The 12,670-nt window shown below is 36.8% G+C and overlaps 1 protein-coding gene across 2 annotated transcripts; it reads right to left on the minus strand.

The window, feature by feature from the left end:
* Positions 1–2,425: 2,425 nt before the first annotated feature.
* LOC109184400 lies at positions 2,426–6,405 on the minus strand. 2 transcript variants are annotated; one of them, XM_019334404.1, is made up of 4 exons: positions 6,211–6,395; positions 5,153–5,577; positions 4,570–4,848; positions 2,426–3,322 (listed from the first exon to the last, which is right to left on the minus strand). In XM_019334404.1, exons 2-4 carry the CDS (start codon positions 5,543–5,545, stop codon positions 3,242–3,244), a joined length of 753 nt encoding a protein of 250 aa, XP_019189949.1. In that variant the 5' UTR covers positions 5,546–5,577; positions 6,211–6,395; the 3' UTR covers positions 2,426–3,241. The 2 variants fall into 2 exon arrangements, with proteins under 2 accessions (XP_019189949.1, XP_019189947.1); XM_019334402.1 differs by lacking the exon at positions 2,426–3,322 and having other exon boundaries at positions 3,798–4,848; positions 6,211–6,405.
* Positions 6,406–12,670: the final 6,265 nt, after the last annotated feature.

The raw sequence follows: 12,670 nt of genomic DNA on the forward strand, positions 1-12,670 counted from the left end.
TCAGTAAAAATGAAATAAACTCTTTTTTTTCCTACTTCGTTTTCTTTTTTATTTTCATAATTTTAGAAAAGAGTTAATTCCAACAATGGTTCTCTGATTATTGTGATTTTTTAAAAATTGGTCCTCATTTTTTAATTTAGACAAAATAGACCCTTAACTATTAGATTTGTTCTATCATTGGTCTATCCGTTAGTTGAGCGTTAGTGAAGAGTGTTCCATCATTGGTCCATCCGTTAACTATCCGTTAGTTGAGCATTAGTGAAGAGGCTAAAATGGTCATTTCCTTACCATTTCCTCTGACCCATCATCAACCCATCCTGTAATTAGGATCTATTCTTCACTTCTTCTCCTTCCCTTTGTCTCCGCGGTGAGAGTAGCGGAGCAGGGGCCGTGCCCGGTGGATTTGGCAAGAGATTAATCACGGTGGCGTCCTTGGCAGCCGCCATTGATCTTTCTTGGAGGAGAATATTGCGCTCGTGCTTTATCCTCATCTGAGCCCTCCAGGCGTCCTCTCAAAACGTCCGGTCTCGTTCCCGTTTCTCCAGGACTTCTAGAAACTTCCTCTGCATCTCTTCCTGCTTCAAGATCACGTCCCCCATCACCCTCTCGAAGAACTCCCTCCACTTCCGCTTCTTCCGGTGCCGCCGCTGGATATCCTCATCTGACGAGGTCGAATATCACAATACGACAATGTTTTCAACTTCAACCTAAAAAAATTTTAATGCATCCCATGCTTTCTTATTCACTTTTGTTTCTTGTACATCCCTTTTCTCTTATGCATTTTAATATGGAGTATTTAGATTCACCTTACAGCTAGTACTATGAATAGCAATAATTTTGATATCTAATGCAGTACATATAGATCGATGGAACTTGCTCCAAATATATTGTTGTTGCACCAAATTTTCTATCATTTGGCAATACTATATTAATTTTCAATTAGTCCGTACTACTTGGCAAGTAATAAACACAAAATCAATGAATGTGAAAGAAAGTAAACTAAAACTATGGTCAAAAGTTACAGGTTGCAAACGCCGGCCTCCCGGAAATGCGGAACTAGTGTTTTGCCCAGATGAAACAGTGAATTGGGGCAGCGCCGCAGCGACTGGCCGCGGAGGATTCCCAGCCGGCGCCATGACTGCCATTGGCGGCGCCTGTGAAGGAGTGTTGAAAGCCTCGAGCTGATCGAAGAAACGAAAAGTCTTGCCGTCGGATTTGGCGCCGCAGCCTTCTTTGGTCCTTTTGTGATACTTAAACACGTTCTCAAAGTTGGTGTTCTGACGGCAGTTATAAGGCATATGTCTCCAGATTTTGCAAAGATTAGGAGGCCGGTTCGACAGTCCAAGTGCTTACAGGATAGGATGACTTTTTTGCACCCAAAAAAAAAAAAAAAAAAAAAGGATAGGATGACTACTAAGGAGAACTTGATTTGGTTGAGTGCATTAGGCAGAGTGGAGGCAAGCTGCAGTGAAATTGGGTAGGCAGTATACGTGAGGCTTTGGTTTCTGTTCCAGTTAGGCCAAATAAGAGAAGTAGTTGTGTTAGTGATCCCAGCAGTGAGGAGTGTGATGTGAATCGTTTTGATGATAATGGCCTTGGGTCTGTTTCTTCTAGGGATGATCAGAGTGGAAACCAGCAAGGGAATGACAATGTAAAGCAGCGACGAATGGAAGGAGAAGAAGTGAAGAACAAATCCTAATTACAACTAACATGGGTTGATGATGGGGTCAGAGGAAATGCTCGAAATGATCATTTTAGCCCCTTCACTGACGTCCGCTGAAGAACAAATCCTAATTACAACTAACATGGGTTGATGATGGGGTCAGAGGAAATGCTCAGGAAATGACCATTTTAGCCCCTTCACTGACGTCCGTTGAAGAACAAATCCTAATTACAACTAACATGGGTTGATGATGGGGTCAGAGGAAATGCTCAGAAAATGACTATTTTAGCCCCTTCACTGACGTCCGTTAAAGAACAAATCCTAATTACAACTAACATGGGTTGATGATGGGGTCAGAGGAAATGCTCAGGAAATAACCATTTTAGCCCCTTCACTGACGTCCAACTAACGGATGGTTAACGGAAGGACCAATGGTAGAACAAATTTGATAGTAAGGGTCTATTTTGTCCAAATTAAAAAACGAGGACCAATTTTGAAAAATCACAATAGTTGGAGAACCATTGTTGGAATTAACTCTTTTAGAAAAAGTTTCTCTTTAAGATATCACATTTTCCAAATTGTTTCCGATAAAAAATTATCTAAAAATTTGGACAAAATTAAAATCGAAATATAGCATATAATGAGTCAGAAACCAATGCAAGCTTGTGAAAACCTATAATTTGCAATAAAATTGGGCCAAATAGCTACAGCTCAAGTTACAAGTTGCCTGTAATAAAAAATATAAAAAAAAAAAAAAAAAAAAAAAAATCACCAGCAGTTATTTAGGCAGGGCAACCAAATTGTGTGGCAGAGAGGTAGCATTTTCATTTCATTACATTCCCACAAATTCAATGAAAGTCAGGCCTAAGTCCTCAACATTCAGGAGGAAAAAGAAAGTGCTCTTCAGAATGTCTTTTGTGAAACTCAACTGGCAACATTCTAGTCAGTTGTCATATGAATATCTTCTCATTGCAATGTGATGACCAAAGAGGTATCAGAAACAAGAATCTCTCCAACTCTATGCAACAAAGCGAGTGATCCAAGGTAAGAAGAGAACGTGGGAAAAGATACCTGAGCCTTCCATCTGCTTTCAAATTTCTTCTGTTTTGAGTTTCAATAAGTTGGCACACTCCCACCTAACACATCATGATTTACAGAAACAACTAATTCTGCAGATACAAGGTATGTAGTCGACAGCAAAATGTATAATAAATAAATAAATAAATAAAAATAATAACAGCACAACAGGAAGAAGGTCTCATGGTTATCTCATCTCCTTGTCTTAGGTCCTTGGATACTTACACTTTCAAAATGAAGCATTTTCCCAAGTCATGACTTTTAATCTCAACAGAAAATGCAGGTTTTTACACTAACATTGTAATAACTGGTTGAAAGTATTAACAAGCCTTACATATATAGTCTGCAATGGTACTGCTTAAAGCTCTGGCTTCATCCAGTATAAAAAATTTTGCAAATCCTGCAATATGGTATATATAATGTTTGACAATAAACAGATTACAAAGTGATACCAGGGATTGGCCATGTCTGGGAAATTGGACGCATGAATTGTCCGTTTGTTCATTCCACTAGAATGGCTGCAAACCCCGGCATCATCTGTGAAAAGTCAGAAGCAAGGGAACCATGCCTCCACCTGTAGCCCTGGAAAATGCAGGGGACCTGATCATTATTAAGCTCCTTAAAGGTATTTCATATGCTGCCACTATGTATGGAGGGAATCTCCTTACATGCATACTCAAAATAAAAAACGAACATGGAGACAAAGAGAGAAGCTATTACTCTTTAACATATTACAAATTTCAGTATTCAATCTGGAGGATTCAATAAAGTATAATTATTTTTAATATTGCATTTTTTTTTAGTATATTTCTTTGGTTAGGGGGAAGGGGACATTTTAGAGAAAATAAAGAGAGCTCATCTTCTGGCATTGTCACCCCATCCCATAAGAAAAATGAAGTACATTCTAATTCAAATTAGGCACATCCACACACCTATTTTCATGAGTTCCAAATATGCAATCATAAGCTCACCTATGTGTGATGCATGTGCTTTCAAACATCAACTCTAGACAGTCGCATAGTTGTCACAAAATGTAAATACATTAAGATGAAACGTATTGGTAATTAAACAAGGTCATCGATCAATATATTCATTATTTGCAATATTTTTATACACTTTCAAATAAGAACAATTACATAATCCCATTGCTAGAAGAGCTAGTCCCTTGAAAAGTAAATATATAACCAGGGAGTCCAAGATTGAAGATACAAAGTTAACATGAAACCTTGACCTTTACAAATTTGAAGGAGTGGCGAGGCAAGAACCTATAACAAACAAGAAAGGAACTGCTACATAAACTATTATCTTAAATAACTGCAAGATTTAGCAGAAATTAGGTTCTTTAACTCCATCAAATGTTCATCATTTGAAATATGGAGTGTAATACGGAGATCTGTCAACATTGTTTCCTGATCCCAAGTTAAGGGTCCAGAAGCATACAATGCCTCCAGAGTGCAATGATAAGCATGCAACTCTAACCTATGAATACTTTCTGCCAAATCCTCTTCTGGTGGAGGAATACTTTCCTCCTCATCTACTGAATGACAGACTGACTCTGCATCACTGCAAAAGGCATCTGAACATTTAAGAGGATTTGGTAGAAAATGGCAACGGAACTTTACTGGACTTTCACTAGTAACACTACAACTACCAACAGAGCAAGCATCACTATCAAAGTCACTCAAGTCTGAGTTTCTCAAGGATGAGAAACAAAAGACACCATCTAGTTTTGCTTTGTCGATTTCGTTATATCTAGTTGACCCAATATTAAAGGAAGCATGCATGTAATTTTCACCCAGTGTTTCTCTTGGGTAAGCTACAGCATCTACCTTTTCCAGTAAGGGTGATGGAATTAATCTTTGCCTCTGGCCATTTGTTTCAGCAGCTCTTAGCTTTTGGAAGTGTATAGTATGTGATTCAGCAGCTGATGAGCAGTATGGAGATGCGCGCTTCAGAGATCTTGAAGATACTGCATGAGACTCTTGTAATCTACTTTCTCCTTGAAAGTTAGCCAAGACATCAGATTGCAGCAACTGGAAGTCCAACTTTTGATAGCCAATGGGAGTTGATAGTTTGAGAGTGTTGACCTTTCCACATTCTGAAGAAACCTATGGAATGAAAACAATATAAAATTGTATTAGTGGAATGTTTGTGATATAAATACATCTAATTGCAAAGAAAAATCGAATGGAAATAAAATATTGAAGATGATGCATGAACTGATAAAATTTTCTAACAAAAACATGTCATTTCAGAAAAGTCAATCAAGAAGAGAACTGAATGGCAACAGTTGATTTTAAAAACTCTCCAATGCAAAATCCATGTAAGGTTAACAAATAACAATTATCCTAATTGCTAATGACCTCTAGTAGAGAAATGTAATGTTATGTTGCTAAAAGAAGAAGAAAGTACCTTAGACATCAAAACCCATTTGCCATCTTTCCATTCTTGTCGCCTCCTCATAGAAGATATATGAATGCTAAATTCATGAGAGGATCCAAGTAGTCTCACAAAATAATAATCTCCTTCCAGACCATAGAGAACAATGGCAACTTTCCAGGAGAAGTCATCAAATACCTCTAAAATGTCCCCAGCTAACCAACTCTCTGTATGCTGCACCATAGGAGGAGAAGGTCTAATCAACCTCCTCCATACCCTTTCCACCATTGATTCACTTTCCACCAAGGAATCAAATCTCACAATGTAAGTATGGCCATCCCCAGAAAGTACCTCAGCAGTACGCCACGAGACTGGAACCTCAGCTTTGTTCATTACCTCTACTTTAACCCCTCTTTTAAACTTCATCTGAGCAGAATTATGTTAAATGCAATCACAACCTGATCATAGACAGAAGCCATTAGAAGCAGACAAATGCAATCTGAATTCTGAACATAAGATAAATCAAAACCCCAAACAAACTTCTCACAGGTATTGATAGAAATAGATCAGCAACATCACAAAAATGTGTAAGTAGAGCGAGGGATTTTCAAATCAAATTCAACAATAAAAATATACTAAAACCTGGTAAAAAAAATATTACTCCGTAATAACAACGAGAACCCACTTGCAGGACGAGGACTACAAAATAAGTCAAACCGGACAAGTAATTACTTAAAAAATTCCTTGATACAGAAAACACATGATCAAATTTTTAATCAAAATCAAAAACAAAATTTACAACATTTACTTAAACTACGTTACTCAAGAAACAAAAAATCGGATTAAACTCAAATGATAGTTAAACACTGATTAAATAGAAATATTCCGGTAAGTTACCAAAAAAAACAACAAAAGATGAATAATACACACAAAATAAATAAATAAAAATTGTAATATATGCTCGTTATACCAATAAATTTAACTCTACAAAACCAGAAACTAAAATCAATTAATCTACAACGAAAATTCAAACAATCTTCAGGGCAACAAACGCCCAAAACTGTAACACAAAATGCCAAAAAAACACACACCTCTTCCTTGAAATTGGTGAAATTTCTCTATCAAAAGACTTCTCCGTTGAGTTCTCGATCGTTTTCGATGCTCAAAAGACGAAGCCACGGAGTCGAGAATTTGCGTTTTCTAGGGTTTGTTGAAGATTTTGTGCAAGGAAATGCAAATTTGGGGAAGAAGTAAATCGGTGAATAAATATGGGTGGTGAGGGTAATATCGGGAATATGATGGGGAAAAATGTTTTTTTATTTTTATTTTTGTTTAAAAAACTAACTGGGAAAAGTTGGGGGTGCGTAATGCACGCCTCCTTTGCTTTGTTTAGAAACCACCTAATTCGTGTTAGAGTGGGAAACAGCGACTCCGCCAACGCTCCCTATTGTGCGCGTGATTTTCACTATTTTCTCATTTCAAATTTATGACAAAAAATGAATTTTTTCTTATTTTTTTATTTTTTATATATTTTTTATTTAGGAATAATTAATTTTATTTATATATAATATACATTGATTTTACGGCTGAAAGTTAGTCGGTCGGCGGGTCAATACTACCGTAAAATATTAAAATAGAAAAAGAGAATATGCGAAAAAAGCGGAGCAGAGTAACGTTAAGTTTATTGAAAGTAAGATCCGTTACAGTGTGACCCCGATGGGGTATTTATACAAGGAATCAATTCCTAAAGAAGGCAATAAGAGGGAAAATAACTAAAATTAAGCTTAAGAAGCTACAAAACTGACGGACTATCTTCCTAATGTGATAAAAGGAAGTTACTTGGCGGGTGGCGCACAAGGAAAGAATCTCCGCCAAATCTACCTCTAACCGACTATGGAGTGCGCACTCGGTCAGGGACACACCGATTGCCTACCCTGGCCGTCCATCCGAGCCAATTAAGGACCCGGTCGGTGACACGGCGACTGCCGAGCCTGGTCGCCCAACCAAGACGACTAGAGGACTGCCCGAGTACCTGTACCATTATCAAAGCAACAGAAGCCTCTCCCTTCGAACTGCTAGGTGTCCTAAGCAATCAGAACCGACTGCAAACCTTGTATCTAGCTGAGTGCCCGATTATGGGGTATCTATCACTAACCACAAAAGAAAACAAGAACATTAAAAAACAAAATTACGTCACACTAATACTATCACCTAACAAACAACTAACCTAGAGGGTGTTGTTATAAATTTCTTAAGAAATAGTTTTTTTTTTTTTTTTTTGTTGATGCTTATTAATACTACTAGCATTTGTATGCACGTGAAAATTCATGCCCAATATTAAAACAAGGAAAAAGGGTCAAATAAGCCCCTAAGCTATACACCAAAAGTCATTAGGCACTTAAACTTTAAAAAAGTGCAATTGAACACTCAAACATGTCAAATTGAGTCAACGAAGCCAAAAACCGATAAATGACCTGTATAACATGTCATTTTAGTTCCGACGAAAAATCCGACAATCAGCCCTCCGTTTCGACGAGAAATCCAACGACGGACAAGTTGTGGTCGGTCGCCATCTACCATAGAAGGCGACCAGTTGGTCGCCTTCTCCGGTGGAAGGCGACCAACTGGCCGCCTTCCCCTAGAGAAGGCAACCAGATCTGGTCGCCTTCTCCGAAAAAGGCCTGGTAGATTATGGCGACTGGTCGACGGATTTTTCGCTGAAACGGAGCGCCGGTTGCCGGATTTTTCGTCGGAATTGAAATGACTTGTAATAACATGTCATTACCGATTCTTGGACTTCATTGACTCAATTTGACATGTTTGAGGGTTTAATTGCACTTTTTTAAAGTTTAGGTGCCTAATTGACTTTTGGTGTTTAATTTAGGGGCCTACTTCACCATTTTCTCTTAAAACAATGGTAAATACAAATAATTAAAATTTATAATTTGAATTATATATACACAAATAATAAATGTGTATTTTATACACACATATGATTACCATTCATAGAAATTAAATTAAAATATAATCAACCATTAAATTAATTATATAATGATTTTAATAAAATGGTATTTAAAGAATAGGAAAAAGATATGATAGATATAGGTGTATGGTAATAATGATGGAGTTATCAATGTTAGAATTAGAAAGTAACGATGTAAGGGTAGTTTTGTCCAACAAGAATGTAGTATGGACAATTTTGTCTAATAACATTGAAGTGTACAATATTTAAAGTAAAATGTATACATTTATTAGCATACAAAAAGATGGACATAAATCAAGGATATAACCTTGATTTAGACTTATTATGTTTTTAGATTTTAGATATAAATAATTAGCATATAAGTCTCACCATACTATGGATAAAAATAATAAGAGTTAATTCCACCAGAGGTCCATTGTCTTTGATGGCAATTTTAAATTTAGTCCTAGACTATCGTTTTTGTCATTTAACATCCCTAGACTATTATTTTTTGGACACTTTTAGTCATTTTCATGACTTTTCCTATTTTTAGTAAGGACATTTTTGTCTCTTCATATTTTTCTTTTATTTTTATTTTTTTCGGTTTCAACCTGTTTAATTGATGTATAACTTTAGGTAATCTGACTTTTAGTAATCATATTTTTCAACCTATTTTTAGTAAAGACCTAAACCAATTAAAATGGTTGAACCAGAGAAAAATAACAACAGAAAAATATGAAGAGACAATAATGCCCTTACTAAAAATAGAAAAAGTCATGAGAAGGACTAAAAGTGTCCAAAAAAAAAAAACAATAGTCTAGGGATGTTAAATGGCAAAAACTATAGTCTGGGACTAAATTTGGAATTGTCACCAAAGACAAGTGACCTCTGGTGGAGTAATATGTTTTGTAATAAAATGGGTGAAGAACTATATAACAAGTAGAATTTTATGATATATTATACGGAGTAATATGTTTTGTAATAAAATCTACAAATTTAATAACGGCCAATAAAGTTAGGCCCCTAATGAGAATTAAAAAATGCTGGTGTAATTGTTTGTTGAAATGAATGGTTCACATTATTTTGACTGGTATTTTATATGCGTGATGCGAAGAAATTACTCAATGTTAAAATCTTAGTTATATTAAAAAAACTGTGTGTGTGTGTGTGTGTGTGTAGTTGTAGAATTAATATTCATATTATTGAAGTAAGAATTTTAGAAATGATAAATTACTAAATATAATTATGAAAATATTTAATTAAAATTTAAATGAAATTAAACTTACCATTGAAGAATGTAAGAAAATATATTGTGTATGTATATGTACTACTGGAAATTATGGAATTTCCGACCACCTGGAAGTGATCTTAAATCAAGTTGATACCAAAAAGTGCTCAGAAATAACAACAAAGGTTTTTCCGGATACCAAAAATGGTCGGAACAAGGTTTTCGACTTGATTTAAGATCACTTTCAGGTGGTCGAAAATTTCATAATTTCCAGTAGTGATGCATGGTAATAATAATGTAAAAAGATAATAAAAGTTATAACGATGGATATTTTTGTCCAAAAAATTGTGTAGTATAATTTTGATAGCATAATGTACCAAAAATTTAACAGAAAACACTGACTTAAACCAGAGGGCAGAGGTATAACTTGGATTGAGACTTATAATATGTTTTTAGATTTTAGTATATTTATTGTTTTTCCTATTTTACCATCTATTATATCATTTATTTTTCCTAAATACCCTTGTATTCTGTCAGTGTAAACTTTAGTAAGAGGAAGAAGAAGAGGAAGGGGAAGAGGCAGAAGAAAGTGACCCCAAGAGTGAAGAGAGCTTGAGAAGAAAAGAAGTGAGGACGAAGAAAGAGCACGATGCCATGACCTACGAGGAGCGTGTGGTGGCCTGTGAAGGTTTTTCCTTCATGAAGGCTCAGCTGGTCACTATGAATGTAACACCCCACTTTTCTAAATCTTAATTATAATTCTAAAACCACAATTAACATAAACTAAGCAGCGGATAAACAACTTAATAAGTAAACTAGTGGGAATGTCACCGCCACAACCACCACTTCGTGGTGGTTGCACAGGCTAAGGATGGAACTAGAATAATAAAAGTAACTAACATTCATAAAACTTAATCAAAGGTCATAAGGGGAAAAAACACCCCGATGTCTAAGCATCAAACTGGAACATCAAATCATAAGTCTACAACTCCGTCAAAATAAACATCAAAGTCTACGATCCATCATACTAAACATCATGAAAATAAAGAGAGTTCAGACTACTAGATCTACTAGACTAGTCTAACTCGATCATCTCTCAAACGCTGGGCCCACCTGAAAGGGGTTTTACAAACAACATATAGACAAATAGGAAAACACCCGTTAGCACGAAGCTAAGTATAACCACACTCAACCCTATAAAGTACTACATTATATACTTTGGAAAAACATTTGTTCACAAACTCTAATCAAGCAATCTCAACACTTAGACAACTTTAAGATACATCACAGACTTTCTATATGCTTGCAACCTATAATATCAACATGCATGCTTCAAATATATATAAAATTCATCAACATAAACACTCCAACACATATTTCTCATAACAAATCTCATCACAACGAACTCAAGCTATCAATCAATCTCATACTAACAACCAATACGAAGTTATCATCATGCTTTCAAGATCACATCTTGCAACTAGATATATAAGATATCAAAGTGCAACTACAGCAATCATGCTCAACATACAATCTCGGTTAATCATTCTCATATGCAATCTAGTGCAATACTATACTCAAATGCAATCTCGTGCAAACATTCTCATTATGCAATCTCGTGCAAACATTCTCATTATGCAATCTCGTGCAAACATTCTCATTATGCAATCTCGTGCAATACTATAAGTATACTCATACACACGTTTGAAAAATAGAATACTTTTCTGGGGAGGTTTCTTAGAGTCACGATGATTCGCTTTCTTTTTCTTGAGTCTCTTGACTCGATATCTTTCTTGCTCAAACTTTCTCATACTTCACATTTCTCTTCTTCTGCGAAGCAGGTACTCCGCCGCAGCGAAGCCCTAGCGTACGGTGCAATCTCGTGCATCCTCCACATCCGTAACTACGGAACCTCTAACTCGTGGGGAGGTAGATCTTCACGAATCGTGAATGGACCTAATCGGCTCGGCAATCTAGCTGGCCACATACTCAACTCGCCTACAGAACCAGTCTCTTGGTTTTTTCTTTCTGTCGTGCTTTCTGTGTGGAATCATGTATCGTACTTTTAGTTTGCACACCCCCTAACCAGGATTCCAAGCCTGGCGGGCAGTCTCCAACCTCGTAACGTGGGAATACGCCACGTTACATGATATATCTGTCAGATCGCAATATCCGTTACTTTCTCTTTTACTCCGAAAGGACATAGTCCCAACGGGTCATCCAAAACCTCACTGATATAGATAATATATAAATACATCACTCATGCACCAATCTCATGCATGTCATATCTCAACAACTTCTCAATGCATCAAAATAATGATATATCACATGCTCATGAATTTTGAAAGTAATACTTAGGCTCACGTTGACCACTTGTGCACTTTTAAAACATGCTATACTTGAAATGCAAAAATGCTATACAACGTGCTTCAAATCCATATATATATAGATAATAACATTCTCAAGAATACAATATCATGCTCGGTTTGCAACTTATCAAATCCTATATATTTCTATCATCAAAATATATACTCCAAATCCAATTGATCAAACAACACATTCTAGTCATGCTTTTCTAATAAATCTTATTCTCAAGGTGATCATGTTTCTCTACTCACACATAGATAATCATCAGGGCAACAAAGCAAAGCATTTCTCATTACAGTGAACTTCAAACATGCATACTGTGAAGCAAATTCATCAATAAATCCATCATAACATGCTCATTTCTAATCCAAATTCAACGAAATCAAAGCCAAAACGTGCGTCGAGACGACCCCGAGGTACCGAGCCACAAGGGCCGGTGACACCTGGCCCGAAATAACACGTAACTAAGCCACAAGGCCCGGCCATTGCACAGACAACTCTCAGGGACTAGGGGCGGGGCTCCTCATGGCCCGCCCCTCTCAAGCCGCCACAAGGCCGGGCCTAGGCAACGGCCCTCTCCTAGGGCCGTGCCCTAGGCCCGGTTGGCCACGGCTCTAGCCAACGGGCTCCCTTGATGGGCTGTTGTCTAGGGCCGTTACATTCATCTGGTGCACACTGTGTGTGCACCAGAGCCGTTACATTCATCTGGTGCACACACACTCACAGATGGACTATTTCATCTGCAAATCAAAGCCAAGCAATTCCAACACATCCAAAACATTACCAACACATCATAGACAAGTAATAGATCACTTCCTAGCTCAAACACAACAAAAATCTATCATTTCTACTCATTTCTATTCAAGAATCTAGGCTTCATAGAGCCAAAAATGAAGAGGGAGTCCATGGGGTTATACCTTTGTAGACTTCTTCTTCTTGTGGGATCCTTTCTTCCTCTCTACTCAACCACTACTTCCTTCACCACCTAGATACC

This window comes from Ipomoea nil, unplaced genomic scaffold, assembly GCF_001879475.1.
Source record: "Ipomoea nil cultivar Tokyo-kokei standard unplaced genomic scaffold, Asagao_1.1 scaffold1259, whole genome shotgun sequence".
Taxonomy (NCBI): Eukaryota; Viridiplantae; Streptophyta; class Magnoliopsida; order Solanales; family Convolvulaceae; genus Ipomoea; species Ipomoea nil.